The 27,361-nt window shown below is 35.6% G+C and overlaps 2 protein-coding genes across 3 annotated transcripts; one reads left to right on the forward strand and one right to left on the reverse strand.

Moving 5' to 3' along the window:
• Nucleotides 1-1,819: 1,819 nt before the first annotated feature.
• LOC108761452 (neprilysin-11) lies at nt 1,820-24,602 on the forward strand. Of its 2 annotated transcripts, none has more exons than XM_018508020.1 (17): nt 1,820-2,255; nt 8,054-8,148; nt 16,253-16,317; nt 16,946-17,124; nt 17,286-17,531; nt 18,520-18,725; nt 19,095-19,271; nt 19,628-19,726; nt 20,110-20,254; nt 21,116-21,330; nt 21,611-21,787; nt 21,876-22,038; nt 22,164-22,212; nt 22,614-22,681; nt 22,806-22,942; nt 23,049-23,213; nt 24,164-24,602. In XM_018508020.1, exons 2-17 carry the CDS (start codon nt 8,137-8,139, stop codon nt 24,338-24,340), a joined length of 2,280 nt encoding a protein of 759 aa, XP_018363522.1. In that variant the 5' UTR covers nt 1,820-2,255; nt 8,054-8,136; the 3' UTR covers nt 24,341-24,602. The 2 variants fall into 2 exon arrangements, with proteins under 2 accessions (XP_018363522.1, XP_018363521.1); XM_018508019.1 differs by having other exon boundaries at nt 1,821-2,255; nt 16,253-16,320.
• Nucleotides 24,596-26,908, reverse strand: LOC108761453 (p21-activated protein kinase-interacting protein 1-like). The gene is made up of 3 exons (XM_018508021.1): nt 26,742-26,908; nt 26,289-26,451; nt 24,596-25,853 (listed from the first exon to the last, which is right to left on the reverse strand). Exons 1-3 carry the CDS (start codon nt 26,835-26,837, stop codon nt 24,616-24,618), a joined length of 1,497 nt encoding a protein of 498 aa, XP_018363523.1. The 5' UTR covers nt 26,838-26,908; the 3' UTR covers nt 24,596-24,615.
• Between the last annotated feature and the right edge of the window lie 453 nt (nt 26,909-27,361).

Consider the following 27,361-nt stretch of genomic DNA (forward strand, 5'->3'; position numbering starts at 1 on the left):
TAAATTATAGAAGTGGCAAGAAACAAGTATCAAGAAGGAGAAGAAAAAAATTCGCAAAAAAATAAATATTTAAGATATTCTCAACAAAGTCTTAACGATGCCTAATAAGAAGCTGTTTCAAAAAGGTTATCTTATTAGTTATTTATTATTTATATGTTTTGTATGAAAATTTGTGTTGAAAAATTTGATGAAAAGCATTATTTATTTGCAAAAGATCAATAAACTCATAATCAAACCTAATATTAATGAATAAACATTACAGTTTTATGAGCAGAAATTAGAGACACATACTGCGAGTAGATGTGCGAACACCGCGATTTCTGCTGAATAGAAATATGTACATTTGTTTACAACACATTGCGCTTAATTCATGATTTATAACAAAAGTATTCAAAATGATAGTTTTTCAAATGTAATATATAATACGAGTCGTATAGTGATGACATTTTTTCACTAATTGTTACACAAGAGAATAGATCATTTAAATATCTGTTTTTCGTACAATTTGTCTTAAATGAGTTGAAATAGGAACATTCACCTTGTGAACATCTATATATAATACATGATACTTAACGATTGAACTGGAATTTAAATTTCCAGATTCTATAAATAAAATTTCTCCGAAATACGCTTCGCAAACTAATCTGAATTTCGCTACCTAACAATCCTCTTTACGCGCTTTAAAGTATCGGCAATCTATAACGAGATATAGATATACATATAATGTTGTAGCGAACGTGATATTTAATTCACGTGACTGCATATATATTACGCTTCGATGGGCTGAAATCTGGCTCGAAATCTGCACGCGCAGCGTATTTTTTGCGAGGGTGAATATTAAATTGTCGCGACTGCTGAAATCTTGTCCAGCTACAAGATTTTTCGCGAGTTCCTCTTTTTGGCATGCGGCGTGCACGCGACCCACCGCGCCGCGGAGGAATGGCGAGGGTACGCGTGCTGCTAGGGACCGGCGCGACCGGTGGCGCGGCGACCCACGCGCTCGCGAGGCCGAGGGGAGCGTGACACGGTCGGGTCAAAGAGGCCAAGATAAATTGCAATCTAATCCGCGGGAGTAAGCCGGGGCCAATTACGATTCGTTGTGCGTCCAGTGCGTCCACAGGAAGAGAGGAGTGGCGCCGTGCCTGGGGCCTGGGGTACGACGCGGCGCGGCGGCGTGATGTACACCTCCCGCCTCCGAGGCCTTGCGGCAAATGCTGATAGTCAAATCCGCGTCTCTTCCTTTAAAACGCGCCGCGCCGAGGAAACGCGAACGGCGAAGATCTACGACATCGACCGATCATCAGGATCGACGGTAACCCTTTGTCGAGTGCCCGCTTGGAAAATCGTATCGTTTTCTCCAAATTTCGATATTATTATCAATGATTGTCATGTGGCACACTAATACAACTAATACTTATTTAAAAAATTACAAGATTGTATATTATAAGAATCGAGAAATTAAGTAAAATTGAGATAGAGGCATACATAACATAATCAGAAATTTAATATCGATTCGATGAATAATCATAGAAATTTATTTTCAATGTAATATTTATTAACTTTAACGTAGTAAAATGATTAAATAATACATAGTGAATATTTGAAATAATCATAGAGAGGAAGCTCTATACTAACTAGTCGAATGTACGTATGCATCATTGAAATTGATTCCGTTTAGCACACGTATACATGGTAACGTGATGGAAAATATCTAATTAAATTTTGAAGGTCTACTAACAATAATGGGTAGACTGAGAATTTCTTTCTGAAAACTGTCACAGATAGATCGTGCGTGTTCCGCCGACGGCCTCGTTGAACTGCACACCGCGCAATTCAATCCGCTCCTGACGGAACATCGTGGCGCGGAAATAGTGGGGGATTCGAAGATTAGAGTTACTCCTCCGCAAGCCGAAACTTCAGTTTAGTTTACTAGCGGTTGTCGCCTCGAGTCGTATCCTCCGCCGCAGCCGGCACATGGAAACGTACGCGGCCGCCGAAAAGTAAAAAGGAGGAACGAGAAAAGCGAGAGGGAAGGAAACAATAGCGAAGCGCGATGATGTGAAGCGGCTCACGGCTGCGGCGACACGGAGGAAAAACAAAATCGCGAATCGAGAGGAAGAGGCACGTATTTTCGCTCATTCTTTCGCACGCCGCGCCGACTCTATTCGTTTCAACTGGAGGATCTGCAGACGGCACATAGAACGAAATTTTAATATGCGCTTGTGAGAAGCTTCGTCGAGGAAAGCTGCGAACAGGTGAGCGCTCGTCCGTCTCGATGCTTCGTGCGAAATATTCAAAATTTATGTTTATTTTTAACAATGTGGATTAACTTTAATTTTGTTTTAACTTAAACCCACGATGAGAAACACACGATGCATTTTTTCATCGTGTACAATACTTGCACTGAACAAACATTTACTTAATTTTAATAAATATTTGTTTTAATAGTACTGACTAAACATATATTTACAATAAATATAAGTATTTATTCAACAAAAAAATTATGCTTAAATCAAATGAATGATTCTTTTACCAAATAAATATATGTTTACATTTAATAAATATTTAGTTAATAGTATTCAAAGTTTAATAAATTGCTAGAATTGTACCAACAAAACGCAGAATTTCTGGCAATTCATTAAAATGCAAAGATTTTAGAAGAAAAACATTCATCGCGTGCCTCAGCCTTTACTCAGCTCTTTATCTTTTTCTAGAACTAGAAAGAGATAAACAGTAAGTTAAACTGAGGTTAAAGTTAATCTACATTGATAGAATTAAATGGTCTCGAACCGATATTTCTCGGTATCATTCGATTTTTTTAATACAGTAACTGTAACTCGACAAATTTTTCTACATATTCTATTTTTTCACATTGCATCATTAACTTTTAAATTACATCCAGTTGCGTTATTTTGAGAAATATTATAATTTATTTCGTAAAACTCTTTTGTAATTGGAAAATTGTAATTTTACGTTTATCCAAGTATTTTCCATACGATAAAGAAAAACGTTGAAAAACATTTTTTTAGGGTAGGGAACAAACATTTTCAACGTTATATAAATTCTACGATATAATTCTCTTTACAAATATCGTTATGCAAAATTCATTTATCACGCGAGATACCAAATTTCCCAGGAATGCACGTGATGCATGTTAAACTATAATGTTAAACATTTTCATGCGCACGCGACGCGGATAATAGGCGCCGAGAGATCGAAGGTCCTTTTATAAGACGTAAACTTCTCTAATCTTGTATACGTACATATATAGCTATAATACCTATTGATACTGACACAGTTTAGCCGCACTATCGTACATGACGCACACTCTACCAAGTTTTTTCAAAGGTTATCACAGTACATATGCACGAATTTGTGCTTACATAAAAAAAGAGAATTGCAACTCTTTAGAAATTAAAAATTCTAGCATTACATGTAAATATTGACCATTGATTGAAACTTATCAATCAAAAAAAGTAGCGTGTCAATAAGCTTGTTTTCTTCTTTCAAGTAATTCTGCATCTTCGTTAGAGTATCTTGGTTCGTTCGTGTAATGCCTTCTTATTTTGTATTCAACAATATTTGTTCGAATCTATATAAAGTTAGAGTTTATCGAAAATATTTCTCGTATAATAAAGAATATATTTAATGTTGAATTTTTTAGATATTGTCTGACGTCACAGATCGCAGAGTTTGTTATGTCTTGTGATTATCGTTTTTCGACTCATGTTCGCTCAAGGCAATGCTCCGACAGATATGCTTATAACTAAGAGTAGTCCTTCATTTCTTTATATTCTTGGAATTTTTTGATATACCAATTACAATTCCCTTCTCTTGAAAAGAAAAATATTTAAAACGTACATATTTAGCGTTTCAAATTTTGAATTTTTGTTTCTCGCGTGATTTTTTATTGGAAAGTTTTTAATATGTATCATAAGACGTACCAAGCTTAATTTAATTTGAGACGTTATAAAGAAGTTGCGAAAAATATATTTGAAAAAATACGCGCGGCGCGGGCGCAAGATTAATAGTATATACCTTCAACAAAAGCGTCTCGCCGGTACTAAATTACCCTCTGGCGGGGCGCCAGAACGGTCGGTGTATCATCTCGTTTTATAAAGAAATTAAATTTCGGATTTACGCGGATCTCTTACGATGGAAAACGCGTCTTAACGTAACGTCGTTTCTTTTTAACGCGCGTCTCGTGTGTGTGTGTGTGTGTGTGTTTATGAATAGATTTTAAAACGGATGCTGCACACCGCGGCCCCTCGCGCGTTTTTCTTCATGCGCCCGTACAAAGAGGTCGTTTCTTTCAAAAATTCTCCGAGGTTGTCTGTTTATATCTTCAACATCCTGCGGACTTCGATAAGATTCGTGTGTCCGAAATATTCTCGAGATAACCTCGTTTTTCTAACGAGTGAATGCTCGAATGCCAAAATTGAGCTTTTATTCCGAGACGGTCATATAAAAATTTTGCATTCTAAGTAATTAGACTTATTTTATATTGTTAAAAATTAATTTTTAATATAAAAAGTATTTTAATAATAAATGTTAGTTTACTATTTTTATTAGTACATGGCAAATTACTTTTTTGTTTGATTATTAATTTAATTAAATTATTTATAATTTATTTAAATATTAATAAATTAGTAACATAAGAATTCAATAATTTGACTAATCGTAATGTTAAAAAGAAAAAGATAACTTTATTTCTCCTCTACATCAGTTATTTTGCTGCACTTGGTTGCTCGAAAGTCTACAATGTGATCGGCAAACGCTCTATTTTATATCTGGATGGTAAATTCACGGGGGCAAATCCGCAGCTGTGGACATTTTGTTGCGTAAGAAATAACTGTATCTGTAGTCATCCACTTTAATATTGTATCTTCAAACGCCAACCGCGTTAAATGATCAAAGATGAGTGCAACGCAATCGTTGCACCAGCGATTCCTCCGCGTGAGATGCGTGCAGGCGGTAGATATGATTAGTAGATGCGAAATCGAAAGCATCACGTAGTGCGAGAGCAGGGTCGGATCTAAACGATAGGCACAACGTATCGTGATGTACAAGACATCAAGGACGTGCGAGTGGATTGTTTACCGCAGACAATAATTATATAAACGCAATTTGACTCGGGAATTAACCGGGCCGCAAGGTGTGACAAAACGATCATACATGTAGATTACACAAAATGTAAGAGATCGATGTAACAGATCTATGAAAATAGAACATGTGTTGTGGAAATACCACGAACGGATATAAAGCTCGGAGATTAAAAAATATTATTTCATATATCTATTCATAGACGTATATCTATTTAAGCAGGGAGGAGGGGCAGAGAAGGTCGCTTGCCCCTCTTTCCTAAATTTTGGAAGGAAAACAATGAAATTGTAAGAATTATTTTTACGATGAAAAATTGAAAGTTCATTACCTAATTTGTGGCTTATACATTATTTGTAAGAAAATTCGCTTAAGACTGGCTTTATAAGTATTTTAATTACTGCCACATATGGATATACGAGACCGTTTAATTCTTTATCTTTATTAATTTCAACTATATTTTAAAGAAGACTCGAATGGACCCGAAAATGTAAAAAATTTTTTACTTGTAATTATATTTATTTTTACATTATAAATTAATTTTTTAGCGCACAAAGTACTACGCTCGACTCTTATTTGCGCTTCCTTTTTTGATTATGTTGATTGGACTATAAGAGTCCAATTAATATTTATTATTTTAATAAGTTTCGAAGATAATTTTTTTTCTCCTCCCCTGATTGAAATCCTGGGTACACCCATATATCTATAGTGATAAAACTTTAAATCTTTCTTAAGTACTTTTTTCAATTGTGACTGAATTAAGGAAATTGATCGATTTACATAGATCCTCGGTTTTCTTCGCTGCGCACTAAGCAGGTTTTTCTGCTGTATTTACGAATGTAATATTCACTGTCATTTAGCATTATTAAGATCGTTCTATAAGAACGCGTAAAAGCATCAAGTTGTTAAATTACTAGACAATTTAACTCGTGATATCACTGCGGTAGTTTAGTAAAGTTTACGTTTCAAGACCGAAAAATCACTTTGGCGCGCAGTTTAAAGGACTACATACGTAGTACATAAATTCATACAGAATTGTACAAGAACTTAAGATCCAGCTAGATCGTTAAAGGCATTTATTTCCTATCGATTGTGTTCTTACATAAGAAGGCGTATGCAAAATGAGTTTGCGAGTCTTCTGGAGATTCCCCATTTTTTTTTTGAGTGTGCTTTTTAGGTCCATGAATGCTTTTGATCATAGCTTTATCATACGATATATATTTTGGAACGTGAATACTAAACGATATGTCATCAATTAATAAAACTAGATTAATTGTTAAAAATATTGCATAATGTTGCAGCAATGTTTTATAAAATATTACAATCTTTCAAAGTAATATTGCTGCAATATTGCTATAATATTTCATGTTGTAGGGGTATGTACGTATAAAATATACAATATAAAATACGGAAATATTATGTGCGAACACATAATTGAAATTGTAAATGAATACCTGTGTACATGTATAAAATTGATTTATTCTAAAAACTTATGTTATAGATAATAATAAATATATTTAAAGTATTTAATTTTTTTATTTTTCTAGTACCTGTACTTGTACGTAGGTAGATATTTTTCCAAGTACTCGTACATGTATCTGGATGCTGAGAATTAAGTATTGTCAGCTACCCCCCGTAGAATATTAATGCTGATAATATTAATGCTCGGTGTGCATGCACTGTTTCTGCAGCGCCGATCCTGAGCGAGAGCTGAGTGCTGCGTGCAGCACGCTTTCATCGATCCGCTGGGATGCATCTGATTTAATAACGATCTCGACGATTTCACGACGCAATTTCGCGGCACAAAAGGGAGTGAATCGCCAGGCGATTAGACGTGTAGCATCTTTTCCGCGCGGCTTAACCCGCTAATCGAGGTAGATACCCTCGTTTTCTGACGCTCATCGGTGCGAGCGCTCGCGGAGAATGTAATACGAGAATCTCTCGTGCAATATTCCTGAATGCATTTCGAGCTAGACTTCTCTCTGGAAATCCGAGACGGTTCCAGTACGATCCGCTCTGACAAGTGAAAAATCGTTTACGCGATAATAAAATTCCAAGCGCGTATCATCGCTGATCGCTCGCGCGTGTCTGCTCTCATGGAAACGAAAGCGTTTTGAGAGACAATCGAGCCATCGAGCGGTGCGCGATTCGTTAACCCGTTAATGTACCATACCATTCCCAGAAAGGTAAATCATTATGAAAGCGGCGCGGCGGGCACATCCGCGCTATCAAAGTCCTCGCATCCGGTAAAAGTCCACGTGCGCTCATCCGTTTCTTTTTTCAAACTCTCGGAATTTACCACGAGGTTCGAGCCAATGTCCGAACACGTTTAATTTAAACGTACGTCTCGGTGTGACGTGCAAGTAGGCTGGCCAACTCTTAATTAGTCACAAATCGCAATTTTTTCATTAGTATACGTTGGATTACAAAAACACCTAATTAATTAAATGTATGTTTACACATAGCTATAATGTAAGTAAAATATTAGGCCTTAATAATATTTATGTTAATATATTTGTAATATAGTTATGTTGATTTATATGATAAATCGGGACAAATGGCGCCTCGCCTAGGATTCTCTCACAGGACATACTATTCGGAATAACGTTTGTTCATCTTATGTGCAAGTTATACGTCGAAATAAAATGATTGTGAATGAAAACTGAATAAATCATATCGAAAGAGAAAGAGTTTCCCTCGGAAGGCAGACGACGACATTGTACCTCATTTTCGCGACGTCGCGTCGCGTCGCGTCGTTGTCTTCCGTGGAGGACAAATCGCGCAAGCGAGTGTCCTCACAAAGAAATCGCGACGAACGAAGAAAGAGAGAAAAAAAGCGATCGCGGTCTGTCATTCAATGCAAAACAGGTGATTCACCAACCGCCGTCGCATTTGCGTCTGATGAGACGCGGGGACATTTTTGAAGATAATAATTCATCTCTTCCTTTTGCAGACACGTCGGTTGAGAGAGTGAAGGACCGAAGGACGGGAAGATAGAGGCTGGAAGGACGGGACGACGGCCAAGAAGACACGAGAATGAGATACAAGGTAAGACGCGGCGTGCTTCCTCATCCGAGTAATGTTAAAGGAGACAAACGTGTCGATAGGGACGAGGATAAGCCAGATTCAGGCGAGCCACTGTGTGCCCGACCGTTTCATCAAGATCCCATTAAAATTCAGCTGACTATTCCTTAGCCAATTTCATGCCCGGCTTTTCCTCGCTTTTCCTCTCCCGCTAGAACGTAAAATCCACGGATTTATTTATCTTGCAAATACGTGCGCGATTCAGCGATTCTTCAAGATTTTTCTGCAATGTCATTACTGTCGCATGATACGAAAAGATTTTGTTTTTTTTATATTTACAAAGGAAATAAGATGTGATTTATATTCTTTGATTATCTCTTCCTGATAAATCACAATCGCCAGAAATCCGATTTTTCAAACTGCAGGCGTCGCGCAAACGCTTCATTCCATTCGTGGAATTACATCGTGAATAAAAATTAAATAAATTAATCAAATTAATTAATGATTTTATTTAATTAAGTAATTTTAAATAAAGAAGAGTAAAATTAATTAATTAATTTAATTTAATTTATTCAATTTTCCAATATAAGTTTTGGACAAAGACAAGTTTCTTAAGAAGCGGACAGATTTTGCGCTTTTAAAATGCTATATGATGCTTGAAAAGTACAGCATATTTTTTAATTATTGATACTTGGAAAGATTCTTATTGTCGTAGTATATTATTGTAAAAAAATTTGACATTTCCCGTTCGATTGATAAATTATTAACAAAAATGGAATATTTTAATAGTTATATGTGTGTGTCAGAGAGAAAATTTAATTTTACCGAACATTTGCTCGATGGAATAATTATTCGTGTCATGTGCAAAGACGCAGATCGACGGAGCATCGCTCATTAAAGTGGCGTCGACAGATAAAGTCGTCTCCGAATCGAAGAGCAGAGTACTTGAAATTTGATGCAAATCCTACATGTTCATGTATTAACGGTCTCGTTTCACATTCGTTTCACGTCGGAGGAAGCCAATGCGCAATTGGAAGTGTGATTTATTTAAATTTATTTCCAACTAATGAATAAACGTCGAAAGATTGTCTTGTTTCATCGACGACGCGAATCTTTGTTTACGAGAGAGACATTTGTCCTCGTCGAGAATAACGAATTAAGAACTTAACTCGCGGAATCCGTTTGAAAGGAAGAATCTAGTAAAAAACTTGATACGTCAAAATGACATAATGATACAGAAGTATCGATCGTAATTTACAAATACGACCTTTCGTCGTTTCACCTGTGTTAACAGTTTCCTTTTTGATCTTTCGTCTCACTTTGCCAGTATCCGCGTACATCTCGTTTGTCTCGAACGGCACGTGTGCCGATCTCTACATAAAACATAAGGCATCTACGCATCTAAACTGTTTTATCACCGCTATGGATGTAGTGGGGCGAGAGCCAATCTGCGCAAATAGTTGCGACTTGTTTTACGCTTATTTTTGTGTCACGAATGGAAATGATCGAGCAAAGTGCTCGCGCGATGCTAATTCCAAAAAACAACATCTTCGAAATACAATCGTAATTTAAATGAAAGTGCATTCATTCGACCACTTTTTGGCAAAGAACGAAAATCTTGAATCATTTTCTAATCATTTTTGGTCACAGTGCAAAATGATGATTGTAACTTTTCGAATTTTCGTCTTTATTTTTATCAAAGTGGAACTTAATTAATGGAGGTTAATTAAAATGTGCGTTAAAAGTGAAAAGAAATTGTGTTTTCAGAATTTTCTTTAATTCTTCGATTGAATTTCAATCAACTTGCAGCTACCTGCATTATTTCAGATATTTGGAACTTTATCGTTAGATATTAAATAAATTTTATTTCTGCGTGCGCGATTGTGGATTTTCGACCTGCAATCGATCAATCGATTTTTTCTTCGATTAAATCCAATTAAGAGGAAAAAGTAAACTGCCGTGTTCGATTATACTTGGTTAGAAATCACAAGTAGTCGAACATTGCTGCAGCCAATTCTGGTTTTCTTACTTGACGGAAAAAGAGGTCAATCGCGTGCAGGTGAAGGATAATTAAAATAAGACCAGTTGCTAACATCGAATATCACTCGATATTATTCGTGCTCGAGGCAGATAAAGCGATGCCATTTACGGCGATTATCTATTATCCCCTTTTGCGACATGACTACGCAGTTTACGCATTTTTTCTTTGTTTTTTTAATCGAATGGTTTCTCCAATTAGAAATGATTATAAATAACGCTGCAGGTAAAACAATGTACTATCGAAAACTGAGATTGGATTGCTCTGCTACGATTTTGACGCTGCTAGCTTTTTAAATGTTTGGACGATCGCGTTTATCCTCTATTTCTTCCGCTCTGTGATCCGTTCGTCTCGTCTAACCGGCTCGTCTGCTATCTATGCGATTCGGGTCGCAATTCGCACATTGCCTCCGTATTCCGGCGAGATGAGATCAGGCGAGATCAGGCGAGATCGTCACAGAAGCGATTCTTCGATGGCGAAAAATAAGGCTGAACAAGTGGAGCGTGCGGATACGATTCGCGAGCGAGCGACCGGCAAGTTAAGATTCGCTCGAGAAATTTTAGTCAATGGCAAGAAGAGCACTTGAAGCGAATTCCACCGAGCCCTTCCCCGGAAGCTCGTTAAGCAGCGATTACGGCTCGCGTGTCTCAATCGCAGCGTCAGATATATATATCAAATATCAGTTGCTTAAGTTAACTGACGTACAAACGGATTATCATTTGTTCTCTGTTTTGGCTAGAAACTATACTTACTGTGAAGTAGTTTAGCTACGATAATCTATCAAGATCTGCGAAAACCGGGACGTCGATTCTATACCTACAATCTGGCGTGACCAGAACGGGAAAAAGAGTCTGGCTGCATTAATGAGAATTCTGAAAATGGACAAATCGGAATTTTCTGGTTGAATCTCTTACATTAATTAAGAGAAATAAATCTATTTTCACTGAAAGCGCGAATCTTAGTGCCGAAATCTTTTCGATCTTGAAACGCAATCATGAGCAGAACTAAAGTAATAACATTACATATTTAAACTGAGAAGCAATTTAATCATTTTTTTATATAAATAAGTACCTTAGAAGGATATTAATAATTGAAGATGCTAATCTAAGCATCTTAATAAGAGCTATAAATAATTTATAGCAAAAGAGATTGTCTTAGCCGAAATTCAAACCTGGATCTTCCGTACGTATTCCGTGTTGAACCTATTACAATTCTAGTTGAGATAGAACTAGAATTTTTATTAATACGATCAGAATTTTCTAATTTGTTTATTTTCAACTAGAAATTTTTCTCAGTAAGGGGGATCCATGAAATTCTATAAGATTTTGCGAAAGTAAAGAGATTTACAGAATACTTGGAAGTCGGGGAACTATATCGGGAATAATTTTAACGAACGCGTATAAGTAAAAGAGTCGGAGAAAAAATGATATCGTGAAGGTACGGTCATAGACTGATGCCAGAAGTCACTGACCACCTTCACTACCGTAATTGTATTATCAAGCAATAGGGCGATAATGGGTTTCGAGCATCAACAGCCTGGCATTTACGATCTCCTTACATTCGTGTCGCTGATAGGATCCTCTCAATGGAGCATTCAGGCGCTCCACTTGCGAAATATCAGAACGCGCGAGGCTGTCTATGGACCCCATACGTGTCAGTCACTTTTGAAGGTAGCCTACTGGGCGTCATGTTCCCCGTGGATCTACATTTTGCAGCATCGGTAATCGATTAAAAAATAATTTTGCCGCTCGTTAGGCTCATCATTATCCAACATAAGTTGGATAAAAATCGCGAATAATATTAAAAATAATTATCGCGCTTTCTCGAGCATCGCTGAAGGATTCTTGGTCTTAAAGTTCCTCAAGTAAAAATTTCAACACCGTCCGTCACACGTACTTTCTGAAATGATTTAAATCACTATGGTTTAATTAATATATCTATGCAATTTAATAATACAAAAATGGATTTAATTTAATTCAATTCATATCAATATTATTATTATCGTAACAAAACATACGATGGATCAAATAAAAATCTAAACAGCATCTAAACTTTCGCTTCTATACTCTCTTTCTCTACCTGATTTATTTCAATTTTGAAATGTGCTACTTTCCAACGCGATGTCATCTTGATATAAACATATTAAATGCATCTTTTCGTGGAGTAACTAAACGAATGAGATGTTACGGTACGTTCACGTTGTATCTTTTTGCGTGAGGAAACGATCTAAGAAAAATACACTCGCCTCTCAGAACAGACTGCGAACATAAACGAGAATAATGAGTCGGTCTCGTCGAGACGTTCGTCGTAGGAGTCTCTTGGCGAAGAGGATTCTTAAGACAACGACCCACGGTAAAGTTGGTCAAATTTCTAAATTGAGCCGTTTATTTTGGAAGTGACACAAATTACAAATATTTGAGCGTACAATTAATTTACGCGCATGCATAAACTAGCTCTGGAATTTGAGAAGCTTCTCTAATGCCCGTTTTCACCAATGTAAAAGTTAACTTCAATCTCAATTTAACTTATACTTTTCGTCTGTTTTTTTGGTTCTGAGAATTATAAAATGATGAAGAAGAAATTAAACCGAGATTATTAAAGATCAACATTTGTATAAATTGGCATTAATAAGTAAGTCTGTGGTTAAGCTTTCGCTTTGCATTCTTTTTATTTCCATTAATCGTATAATTTCGTTGAAATGATATGGGAAAAAGATTGAATTATATGTACGCCGGGTTCTAGTTGTTTACCGCTTCGCTGTTGCATCGGTTGCGGAAAGGATCTATTAACGTGACGTAAAGTATTAATTATATGATATCCTGCAACGAGACAAAGGTGAGGGAGGCCGACGCGAAGCATTATCCCGTCGCGTCGCGTCGAGAGATAATCGGCGATGCATTAGTAAAATCAGTGATCGTCTCGCCTGCAGTGATTGCATCTAAGGACGGCGGGAAGAGGAATTCTTGGCGATGCGCGAACGTGAGCCAGTTCAGCGAGTACTTCCTCTATCGAGACAGATTGCGATACCATCAGCAATCCGTCGCGAAACCCAATGTCAGACGCGGTGTGCTAATTGCTTAGTTGATGGAATTTACATCCTCAGCCTTTTGGCTCGACATTAAAATCTTACGCCACACAAGGACAACGTCGTTTCGGAAGCAACGTTGGCCGGATGATAATTATCGGACCGCAAGGACGCGAATCGGAAGTGAACGATGAGGCCGATGACAATTACCGACTAGGCCACCTGCGAATGACCTGAATGGAAAACATTTATCGTGATGAATATGTCATTTTCGTATGTCCTCCTTAAATTTCCGTGATTTTTTCCGCGCTACCATGATGCGATAAAGAATTCTCGTAACGACGATTGAACATGAGGGGTAATGACAAAAGCGAAATAGACATTCTATGACCGTGCATTACTGCCTGCGTTAAGTACGATCGTTAAATATTAGATTAACTGTCTCATTATGACGAGGGGAATAGGTAGAGGAGATAATACATATATCGCGATTGTAATAAAGGTACGGTCATACGTACTCTGTTTTTGAGAGAAAAGACTTTTTACTAATTTTTCTTTTTACAGCGATCGAATCTCTACGTTATAAAATAATGAATGAAAAAGATGTTCAATATTTAGACTCGCGATCTATTACAGCTGATATTAATCGATTGTTAAATGCACAAATGGCTCTTTTCCACTCAGACTCAGAATCTAGATTAAAGGGAAGAAGAAGAGAAATAAACAGAGAGAATAACTAGAAATAACTTGGATTCACGGTGTAATGGTATTACAGAGAATCGATCTGTTTACTCGAACGGACCAAAGAGAAACTAGAATAAAACAGATATACGATTGCGTAAGTTCGTATGGTTTACTTGATAGACAGATGAGAGAGAGAGAGAGAGAGAGGGGGAGAGAAAAGACAAGAAAAAGGCGCCGGCGTTTCTCGCATCAAGCCTGCCGATTCGATAGATTGAAGCACATAATGGGAACGTTGTCCAAGTCGGACACCCGCCAATGTGTCTGCACAACACGCGGAAAATCAGATTCTCGCATCTCGAGTAAACATGAAGCTAGCTGTGTAACTTCCCGAGAGCTTAAGACCGATTTCAGCAACGTCAAACAACATTAATCATCATGTTTATCTAAATTCTTTATCTACTATTGTGATTAATTACACGATCCAGAAAGAATCAGTTAAATTATAGCGAAAAGCTATTAATCTACGTAAAATCTGTCTTGAAAAGGAGAGGTACTTTCTCAAATCTTGAAAATTTCTTTTAGATCCACTATCTTCTGATTTATTATGCTCTCAATCTTAAAGAAGCGCTTAATCTTAGAAATCTTGCAAAATTATATTATTCAAGTTAATAATGCGATACGTAATAAAAGAAAACCTTGCAAAAGTATTAAAGGTACATTGCATGCATTAATTACAAAACGATAAAAAATGTAATCGTTGGAATCATCGGCAGTGAAAGGATTAATAAAGTAATGCGAAACGAAAGGAGATGCCTTGGAAACGTGCTTATTAATGAAAATAATCAGAAGAGACAGAAGAAAGCCAGAGACGTACTGCTTCATATTGGAGTCGGCTGTGTCAACTTTTTACTTTATTAATTTTAAGTTAAGTGCTTTTTTCTGACAATCTAAAGATCTGTGAGAGAAAGATGGAGTACACGAGGAACGTTTAGTCGGCCATAATTAATCAAAGTTGGTGAAGCGGAATGATTTAGGAATTAGGTCGTCTTAAATCCTTATTTGTTTCGGATGAGTCACTAATATTTTTGATTTGTCAATATTATAATTGAAGAGTAATTTAAAAATAAATGGTAAATACTGAATTTAAGATTGGTTGACTCTTGTTTTACTACCTCAGATGTTAGAAAAGGTTATTTTTCATGAAAATATTTAAAGAGTTGTCTGATATTAAAATAGAAAAACAAAATGCTGTTATGTCAATTAACTCCATAGTAATTTTAATCAAGTTTATTTCTTACAAGATTTAATTTATTATTCCAACAGTAAGGCACAATGATATAAAATATTTCTTCGACCCAATAGAATTTTTGTATGGAAAGACAATGCGTTTTATGAGATCGTTCTTTCCGACCTGTTTCACGCACGCCGTAATTACACGGCGGGAAAGAGTGACTATATACTACATGGTTTCAATCGGCGAGGTATCATCATCCGTCGCGGCGTTAAAACCGTATGATCGATACACTCACCTTGCCCCAGAATCGACGGGATTAAGCTTACAGTCATTATTCTCCTCGTGCCCAATATCCTGCCAGGCGATCCTCATCCTATTAAATCCGAAACCGTCGAAATCGTTATTCGCGACAATGACGTGGAAAATAAATGAAAAAAACGATCTTACGTAAGAGCCAAACGCGGAATTAAACATCGAAGAGCACGAGAACGCTATTGTTTGGATGCACGTCGTTCGCGTAGATTTATCAGCATTCCTCTATTTTTAAGTACACTTTGTCATTGCTCATCTAACACCGTTGGAAAACAAGACGAAGAAATTATTTATCACGCTAATAAAACAGAGAATCTTAAATTTTGCGATGTTAATAGACACTAACCGCTATTTTTGTTAAAATCGAATCAGTATTTGCGGCATTTTAATAGATAAATAATATTAAAAATCTTTTCCGTAAAACTTTTTAAATCTTGATTTATTTAAATCTAAAATTTTCTATGAGGATTTTTCAATGGAATTTTTATTCTCTGCTTAGAATGCAATTCAAGAAAATCGAGTTATTTGTTTTCAGTGAATTCACTCTCGTAGAGTCACTTCAAGGTCTCTGCAAAGCTATGCGAGATGCATCTGTTTTAATTGCACTTTGATCTCTCGCATTTTCATGACACAAAGCGCAGAAATCAAGTCATAAGATATTACTTCTTTGTTAAATCAAAGTAGCTTTGCGGTGCGCTAACGTTTCGTTACTTCGGAGTTAAATATAATGTTGCAGATGCAACGACAGGCATGCTCGTTAGCATTAATAGAGTAAAATATGAAGAAATGGACAGGCAATTACTATGAAATATATGTTATTATTTTTCTTTTGAAGGTGAACGACCCGGAGGATAATGAGAGAGACATGGTAGAGAACGCGAAAGGAAACTCGGACGTCTCGTGGTAATAAGGGTTCTCTTTACTTATAAAAAAGAATCAATAACATTTTCTTACTTCTTATTTTTCTTACTTTAGATTACTTGCTACTTGCTATTAGTTGCTTATACTATAATACTCTTTCAAAACGTGTCTATTAAATATTCGTATAATCGTCTTTAAATACCGTTTTGTGTCTTTGTGAACCTTTCAAAGGTTTTATGAAACGCTTAATGGAATAATTATTTGTATTTAAATTTTCCTTTTTTTTTTCTCTTTCAGTTATAGTATTTGTCATATAAAATAATTTTGCTAATTTGTAATATTGTTTCAAGTATGTATATTTCAATGTCAAAAACGCAAGTCTCCGAATACCAACTGGAAAAGCTTTGAATGATTTTCTACAAATATTTCTTTTAAGAATTTTCTGTGTCTAATAATCTTTCCGTGTAGAAAATTAATACAAAAAAGTTAATAGTGATTAATTACTTATTTTGAGTATTAAAGGTACTAACAAACAATTAAATTTTTATAACAGTTTCTTATGCATTTTGATAAAAAATTCAACAGTAAACAGTCGTAAAATATTAATATATGCAAAAAGCATGTTGCAAATTTTCATTGTTGGAATCTTTCCATTGTTTTTCCACAGGAATTACAATCAGCGAGATGAAAAGAAATCAAGCGGAAAGGAGATGCGACTCGAAATAGTCGTCGGATTGTTAGCGGTTACCGTTATCGCCCTTCTCGTGGCACTAACTTTGCAAATGGCAGTCTTTCGCAAAGAAGAATACAAGGAAATGTGTCAGAGCGAAGAATGCATTAAGACAGGTATCTTTTATGAACGCTCCGTTGTATTTTCAAAAAATAAGTAAATCAGGAAAATTTTTTTCATTCGAAAGAAAGTGCCAAGACAATTAATTTCATTTAGATTATGATTACGCTGAAATGTCAGGTAAAATTTCACGATAAATTTGCTTCTATTATCATAGCGGCGCGAGTGATAGGTGCGATGAACAGATCCGTGAATCCCTGTGAGGATTTCTACAATTTCGCCTGCGGTGGCTGGATCAATAAACATCCAATTCCACAAAGTCAGAGCTTCTGGGATCAACTGAGTTTGCTTAGGGAGAAACTTCTAGAAAATTTAAGGATTTTGCTTGAGGAGCCTGATAAGGAGAACGACCTCAGGCAAGTGAAACTGGCGAAAGCTCTTTACAGGACCTGCATGGATGTCGGTAAGTTTTAAGAATTGAACTATTAAATAACTTGGTGAAATATCTCGGAAAAAAAGATTTTTAAAATTGTAGGAAAATTTTTTTGTAAGTTATTTTTGATAAGAAATAATTAATGGAACTTCGGAATAGGTGCACTGTAAAAATAATAGCAGTTTTTTACAGTGTTCCTTTACGCAGTTCCTAAGGATGTAAAAAAAATGGTATATCAAAACTATAAATTGACATTATTAAGATTAGAACAAGATAGGGACCGCTTATATGAATAAATCAAGTACGAGAAACTTATATGATCAAAGTTAGATGTTGGAATAATACATTTATACAAAATATAATTTTTATATCTGCAGATATATGACTGCGCATCGATTACAGCACAATCCAATTGAAATAATATTATCCTAAACTGAATTAGGAAGATTATAAATTAATCTTATTATTAAAAAATTATATCAATTTAAAATGCGAAGCATTTCTTAACATCGAGGAAAAAGAACGATAATTATTATTTCCACGCGAACTAATTTTCTATCAAGATTTTCTTTCGTTAACTCTATAATTTACCTGCTTCGACAATAAATTATTCATTAATTATTGTCCTTTCGTGCAAGAACGGAATGTGCGTAATTGCATTTACATAAGCATAAATTCGAAAGAATAAACTCATCTAACAATACATTGCCGTTCGCATTGCGACGTATCGTTAACGTAATCAATAACGTAATCAATAATAAGATAAAGTGACTACTTTATTAGCACAAAGAAATAACCGGATCTCGTATCTGCCTTCGAATAACGATTGCAATTGTAAAGCGGAAAAACCAAGCGTGCAAATGATTTAAATACTTAGAAACGATTGCAAATCTTTTTGCGCGGAAAATAGAAATAGAAGTAACGTTACGCGCAATTAAAACCAAGCTGTAAAATGTATATTTACAGCCTTGATGTTGAAACTTATGATTTAAAGTTACGGAAAATTATCGGATTGCAGCGAGTGTTGAGGCTTTAGGATTGGAACCCATCTTCGAGGCACTCAATAGTCTAGGTTTACCAAAGGAACCACCCATGCAGGATAAAATACCTTCTCTTGACATATCGAGAATAGCTGGCATAGCGCAGCGAACGTTAGGTTTGAACCTCTTCGTCAATTTCTACATCAGCGAGGACATTAAGGATACTACAAAGAATGCGATGGTGGTGAGAATACATCCGAAATGTTACAAATTTTAATAAAAGAAAATTTAGAATAATTCTGCGAATGCAAAATTCAAATTGAGATGAAAAACAAATTTTTAAACAAAAACATTTTTTCTTACGTAAAAATTAAAGGCATACAGGATATTTTAATATTCTTCAAAATTACATTAAACTATATTTTGGTAATATCTCGATAGACGATTTTATTTTCTACTCTAATAAAAAAAAGCAATAATTGTTACGTCTTTTAAACACTATACATCGAATAATTTAATTCGATGTAAAATCAATAAATAATGAAAAAAAATTATTCTGCACAGATATACTGTACGTATTTTCGTAAAATATAGAAAACGAAATTTCTTTTAGATGGAGCAAGTATCTCCTGGATTCAGTGAGCGTTACTTATTGGATCCGCGACGCTTTCAATCGGAACTAATGGAGTATAAAAAATATATAAAGTCCATGGTCGAATTAGCGGGGGCTGGTAATATGAGTGCGAATTACGCTAACGAGATTTTAGAATTCGGCACGAAACTCGCCAAGGTAAGTGGCTTGTACACTGAACTCGAAATATATTTATTTTAACGTTGTGTCATAGAGTATCTTGCGTGTCAATTTTTAATGTATAGACTTTTATATAAAAGATATAAACATGTATATATATATATATATATATGTATTAATATATAAATATCTTAAAATGCAACGCACTTGAAATTATCTATTTAATATTAATCATGATAAATTGAATTTTAGTAATTAATCTTTCATTTTTAATAAAAAGTTAATAATCAGTTGAATGCCCCATTCAACCCGACACTTATCCTCGATTACTCAGCTTCCATTGTGAGGATAATCGTTTCCAGGAATACGTTTAAATTCTTTTGAAATTCGTCCAGATCATGGCAACAAATGAGGAGCGACGTGGAAAGGATCATCTCATTCATGAAGTGTCGATCGACGACCTGCAACAACTCACCGATGTACGAGCGCAGCAGGTACGCGATAACATCACTGTTGATTTTTTCATGTGATAATATTCATGGGTATTGCGTGATAAACGACTAAAATTAAATTAATACGAGATACGTGTCTGTGATATTTGCATTATAGCAAGGAATATTTGGAAACACGTGTAATTCTCATCAAATTCTGACTAAAATAAAATTCAAGAGCTCCGATGGTAAATGAAGTACTATTTAAAAACGAGATTATTACTAGACAATAATAAAGAAATTAAAGTTTATCACGATTCTTATGATGATTGCATTTTTTAAATCCATAAATTTATTTTTCTAAGTTGAGTCGGGGTTGTCGGAAATAGAGCGAAATGAATCTCACTTGTAATGCACGAGTAATTAAGGGCGAGACGCTGTTTCAGTGGAACTGGACAAAATACGTGAAGGCCGTGTTCGAGAACACAAATGTCACGATAAATCCGACCGTGGATCGGATTATCATCGTGGACTTGAAGTATTTGCAGCAATTGCCGCTTCTGCTATCCGTCACTCCATCCGCTACGATAGGTACGTTCAATTTCGGCACCCTCGTCAAACCGAGCACGATTGACACTTGGGGTAATGTGTGCTCGTCCAATCTGCAGCGTATATTGTTGCTTTTCCACTTGCGTCCATTTACGTCCGCTGTGTAAGAGAAGAGAGAGAGAACTACGTAATGCGGAAGCATTCTCTTTGCGTCCATACTACATGTATTCGAACAACTTGCAACAACCCAGCAAATAAATTGACGTTATTTCTCGACATTTTGGTGACAAAATAACGTTAAAACTTGTCTGCTAAGATAGTTTTATGAAATCTTTTTTCCCGTGAAATAATTGAATCCTAAAATGAATAATTTTGGTTCAAAATTGAGATGATTTTGGATATGCATATTGTGTAGGCATTTTTTAAAATTTCAATCAAAGTCCCGAATAGGTTAAAGTTACTCCATTTTACGATAATTGAAAATTGACAAGTAATAAACCGATTTCCTAATAGCGTTATAAATAAGAAATCTCGAGTATTTTCATATATAAATTCGCGTTATGAAAGTTTCCTTAAACTTCTCCTTTATTTACAAGTTCGTCCTCGAGTACTAAAAGATTGTTGTTGCAATGAAGACGCTTATTGGAAGTGTCGGTAATCCATGATGGATAATATAGGATGTTTCTACAACCAGAGATAGAAAACGAATAGCGAGAAGAGGTCACCGAGGGCGAAAGCTATCGGAAGCTGCACCGTATCTGCAGTAATTATAAGTAGGGATTGTTTCACCGCGTTAAAACCACCGATGTATAATATAATAACAATAATACATATCAATGTTAAGACAGTCGGTGATTAATAAAGTGCCGATAAATAACGTTAACATCGAATCGATTTTTATAGTGCGATACGTCTGGTGGAGCGTGTACGCGACCGTTGCCCCTTTAACGCTGCAGAAGTTTCGCGATCTCGGCTTCCAGTTCTGGCAGAAGATCTTCGGCTTAAAGGAGAAGACCCCGCGCTGGAAGGAATGCACCGGGAATGCCAACACGAACTTTGGCATGGCGTTGAGCTACATTTATGCGCAGAAACACTTTAATGAACAAGCACGAGAAAAGGTTCGCACATGCGGCGATTAGTATTTTTCAAGTATTGGAAAGATAAGTCGGCAAACTGCAACCCATTATCTGTTTAAATATAATAATTGTATTAATTTTATTTGTTTATTTTTTATTTTATATTAGTATTCATAATTTTTTCTGGAGAAAGTTTGCCGATCTCTAATCTATGAGATATCTCTAATCTAAAAGCACGAAACTCAGACTGTATCCGTTATCCAATTTGCTAGCGTTTATATTGAGGATATAACGATGATTCACTATCGTTCATTGAGAATAGGCGTTGGAGATGCTGCTGGATATCAGGGCCGCGTTCGACGAGATGGTCACGGAGCTAGATTGGATGGACGCCGGGACGAGAGCTCGAGCTCATAAAAAATTGCACGCGATGAGGCCATTCGTAGGATTTCCCGATTGGATCACGAATTCAAAGGAATTAGACAAATTTTACGAAGGAGTGAGTTTTCCCGAATTCTATCGTATGTTTACCTACAATCGCAAATACATGTATATCCTAGCCCAGCTGCAATATCTGATCTGTTTAGGTAGAGGTGATCGATGGGAAGCTATTCGAGACTTTGCTCAAGCTAACTAATGTGGCGATGAAAAAGAGCCTCAATAATTTACGCGAGAAGCCTGACAGGAGTAGATGGATATCGTCGGGCACGACAGTAAACGCATTTTACAGCGCGATATTAAACTCAGTCAGTAAGTGTCTTAATATCAATTTTCTAATTAATTGAATCCATCTCTCATCGTCACTTTATAAAAAACACCAATTTAATTCTATTATTCAAAATTTAAGAAGAATATGTGATCTTTTTTTTTTTTAGCTTTTCCAGCTGGTATCTTACATCCCCCATTTTACGGCAACGGACTAGAGTATGTATGAACTTATATTTTACAGCTAAGGCCAAATTGTCACATTAACTCATATTTTACTCGATCACTTCTCTATACATAATGAATGCATAGTTCTAATTGTTTTTTGTACGCAAGAAGATTCTAATATTTTACATCAGTGTCATGTCACATTAAAAAATCTGTATTATATTATAGATTTTTAAATGTGTAAAATTCACAAAAATTATTATTGATAATAAAATTTCGTCCACTGATTAGAAATGTCAATATTTAATTATTGTGTTGTACAATTTACTTGTTAAAGTGCTGTGGATTTTAACTAGAAACGTAAAGATGTGAGTTCACATACACATACACACACATACATGGAAATGAAATTCTTTACCATAACCGTTAAACTTTAACATTCCGCATCGCAGATCTATAAATTATGGCGCTATAGGGGCGATTATGGGCCACGAGCTTACGCATGGTTTCGACGATCAAGGTGCGTAATCAGTAATGCGACGTATTTACGTTAAAACGGTTATTCGTCTGCCTCTACCTCTTCAGCACTACAATGCCCGCATATCCGCATTAATATCTAGAATTATGCGAATTTTCTGTGTTAGGTCGCCGGTACGACGAGAACGGCAATGTACGACAGTGGTGGAGCGATGAGACATTGCGACACTATCATGAAAAAGTGCAGTGCATAATCGAACAATACAGCAGTTATCATTTGCCGGAGCTGGGCGATAATTTCACGGTAAGCATCTCGCGATAACAACATGTCTTGGTGTTTAAAAACACCAAGAAGTATGCCAAGGCGCCGATCATGCGCTCAACTATTCGACTTACCTTCTGATTTTCAGGTGAACGGCATCAATACCCAGGGTGAAAATATCGCTGATAACGGCGGTATCAGGGAAGCTTACAGGGCGTATCAGAGGCTAATTGCACGTAGTCCGAATCAGCAAGCTCTGCCTGGTCTCGTTGACTACAGCAACGAGCAACTGTTCTTCTTGGGTTTTGCACAGGTAAAAAGAAAAGAAAAAATAAAGCTTGCACTTCTCAATTCTGTGAAAGTAATATAATTAATTTTTGTTCAACAAATTATCAAATTTTCAACGTCTGGTAAAAAAAATTATAGGATCTATTATCTTTTTTTTCTAAGAAAATGATTTACTTAATATTATTAAATTATTAAATAGAGTGTATTTAAATAATAATAAAAGTTAACGCTATGTATTCAATATATGTATATTACTAATGTATATAAAACTAAAACCTGCGACACATTACGCTTTTTCCTGCTGGATTACTTGCATGATATTGTGCTAGCGATCTTACTGACTGCTATGTTGAAAATTGTGCAGCTTGCTAGCCACGCGGCTGCTATCAGAACACAGCCTCAGTCCAAAATATTTTCTTCGCAATAGTTAAAAACAATGTTATTATACTTTTACAATGATACACCATAGCAACGGTCTGCTCTATTTTATTCGAATTCTACAATTCGAATATTGTCAAGTGCCTTCTGTCAAATAAATTCTAGCTGTTCCGTTACACGAAAACTGGCACCGCTTGAAGCCAGCAGCCTTGCCAGAAGGTAGCAAGCACGCAATACAGCAGAAAAAAAGCATTGTGTGCTATAAACTTAAAAATGGAAAGAAAAGAATAAAATAAAAGAGATAAAAATATTTTATGTATTACTATTTAAATACATTATAAAAAAACTTAATACATATATGTATTTGTATAATTGATATTAGAGGAGAAATTTAGAATCATTGAAATAGCGATTTTTTTTCTTTTGTCAAACTAATAAGAAATTAATTAAATGTAATGAGAAGATCCCCTCCCCCATTTTGATACAAATTAAACTCGCGAAGAGCTTTGCACGCAAAAAAATTACGAAAATTTCATAATTTTTTTCTCATGTACAAAGCTTCAAAGAACTAAATTAGACACTAATTTTTTTTTCAAGGTCTGGTGTGGCAATTATACGAACGGATCATTGAAGTCCAAGGTGATAGAAGGTGTCCACGCACCAAACCACTTTCGAGTTATCGGCACACTGTCGAACAACGCCGAGTTCGCAAAGGCCTGGAAGTGTTCGCTTGGTAGTCCAATGAACCCGTCGCATAAGTGTATTTTGTGGTAGACATCTTTCGCATAATTTCGAGCAGAACGTAACGACGCCTAGAAACTGTTATCTCGTTCAAGCCTAATCTTTCTAGTACAGAAGAAGGCGTTGGTACAGTGATAAGTCTAAGAAATTGTAAATAGATTGATTTATAATTATAGGAACTAGTGAGTATAATTTATTAAGCACTTAGGCGTTCTATTCATACTCGTAAGCTTATGATGTAAATATCACTCGAATGAAAAGAAATAATAACTTTTATAAAGAGACTCCTCTCACAATTGAATCCTAATTTATCCCGTTATTTTCTTCTTTTTCTTTTTTGGTACGACTCCTTTTCCCACATTTGCTTTCTTCTTTATCTTTCTGGGTGGAGCGTCTTCATCTGTCATTGATAATTTTACTTTGTGTTTTTTGCGAGAGAAAGATGGTTCTTCAATTTTATTCGACTTTTTAATCTTCTTCGCTGGCAAAGTGATTTGTGACGCAGAATTCTCTTTCCGTTTTTTATTAGGATTTATTTCGTTCACTTTTAAGAGTTTCTTCTTCTTCTTAGGTTTATCGATAACATCTTCCATCTGTGACGACCTATCCCTCTTCTTCTTTGAAACGACAGTCTCTTTTACTTTTAGAACTTTCTTCTTTAAATGGTGGACATTATCTTGAACATCTTCCAGAGTTCTCTTCTTTTTATGTTTCTTTTCTTGCGCTCTTTCTTTAGGATTTCTAATGTTTGTGACTTCTAAATCCTCTTCATTTTCAATAATAACTTCTTGCTTTAATCTGATCCTGTTAGTCTTTTTTACTTCCTTTTCTTCGCCCGATTTAACTTCTTCCTTCTGCACTAAATCTTTGTACGCTTGTGCTAAAGAAAGGCAAGTAATTCTGGCACCACAATTAACGGTTTGCAACATATCCAAACTATGTCTGTTATATCTCCAAAGTTTGATCTCTCCGGAACTGGAGGCGCTAACTAACAGATCATTCATATGTGCGATACATTTCACTCTCATGCTATGCGCCTTTGTATTCACTGTATGCAGAGAGGTTCTAAGATCACAAAACGTTATATCTCCGTTCTCGAAACCGACTGCGATTAAATCGTCCTTCAAGAACTCAACGCAAATAACTTTCGAATCAAATGTGAGTTCCTTATCTATTCCGGCCGATTCTACAGAATAAATGTAGATACTTTCATTGACAGCTATCAGATATTTTTCACCGTTCGGACTCCATTTAATAATAGTTATCCATTTGGCGCTAGATTTCAGTTTGGGTACCAAGTTAGTGGCATAAGCTGGTCTGCCCTTGATTAGATTCCACGTCCTAAGCACACCGTCTTCTCCAGTGGACAGTGCTAGCTTCCCCGTCGGATGAATAGCCAGAGTATTGACAGCTGAGCCCTTGTGCGCAGTCGGCCAGACTTTCTCCAGTTGCCAATTGCCACAACGAACAGCAGTTATACTTCCGTCATTACTGCAAGCGAATAGATGCGAGCCTTCTGGAGTAAATGCAATGCAATTGATAGTATCTACAAAGAAAATATGAAGATTATTATTATTTTTGTAATAGAAATTTATATTATATAATATTGTACAGAATAAACAAAGTAAGACAAGTAATGCATTATATTTGTGATACATTACCGTTAATGTTACTTTTTTACAATAATCATTTGGTATAGCTACAATTTTTCACGATAGCAGCGATAACATTAAAGTTGAAACAGTCACTTTTAAAAAGTAATTCGTTACAATTGCATGATGCTCATTAAAAAAAGTAACTCATTACTTCATTCATTATGTAGCGAGTTATTTTTTTTTTTTCCATAAATAACACATTATCATTATCGTCATGAAAAATTATATTATTGTCAAATCGTTATCATAAAAAAATAATTGTAATGATGTTACAAGTAACGTATCACTTCTCTAAGAATGAATACTAAGTATGTTTATCTATATACCTTCATGATGTATTAATTTGCCAGACTCTCGTCTATAACGCATGTCATATAGACATATCGTTTCATCGGCACCAGCTGAAGCTAGATAGTATTTACTACTGGCGACAGCACGTATGCTTGAAACATGGCTGTGAGTCGCAAAGCTTTTCTCTATTTTGTACTCCTGACGGAAGGACAAAAGATAGAATTTATATTTAAAATATTCATATTTAGAGAGAAAGAGAGAATAAACTTGACATTTCCTCATTTAAAGTAGAAATTTTAATTACAAGATATATCTACTTTCCTCTCTAGAACATCTTGAATGATCATATTTTATAAAATAACAAATATATAAATATACAAATATCTAAATATAAATATTAGAAGTATATTTTCCTTGAAATTTATACTTAGGTTGCGTGATTTATGAACTTAACCTATACACAAGACACGTGACGAAATATAACTTACATTTACGATGTTGTGCACTTTGTAGCCAAGTAAATATTGCTCATATGTTCCTACTATAATTTCAAACGGATTCAGCAGTCTCGCGTCTGAATGCATCGTTTTTTCAGCGTTTTATTTGTATTATATTAGTGGAGCACAGTAGAAACAGTACCTGTGCACCGCTTGCACGTGTGTCGAATACGTCTATAGTCTGTGTATGTGGACTTGGACAGTGGACTTCAAACGAACGTGATTGGATTCCTTTGCAGACGACGCCGTTGATGCCATTTCGCCCGCGGAACTTTGAAACTTTTTTCCGCATTTTATTCAAGTGGATAATCACTGTAGTTCAAGTCAGTAATCGCTGCTTAAAGTCAAGTTGAAAAAAAATGTAAATTTTTAACTTTTTTTTTCGATTTTAATATAAAGTTCACTGCAGCATTTCCCAATTTCGCGTTTACTTTGATCCTATAAAAGGATTTTTTATTCCGTTCGGTAAATTCGGAGATTCATATCGATCTGAAATATCCCGATAATTTGGTCATTTCAGCATTCCAGCATTAAGTCTCTGATAGTTTTAAATTTTTAACAAATAACTTTTTCTGTCTTTACAGGTTTCCCAGGACGAAATCAACGCTGGA

The sequence above is a fragment of the Trachymyrmex cornetzi genome, unplaced genomic scaffold (genome assembly GCF_001594075.2).
Source record: "Trachymyrmex cornetzi isolate Tcor2-1 unplaced genomic scaffold, Tcor1.1 scaffold248, whole genome shotgun sequence".
NCBI classification, from domain to species: Eukaryota; Metazoa; Arthropoda; class Insecta; order Hymenoptera; family Formicidae; genus Trachymyrmex; species Trachymyrmex cornetzi.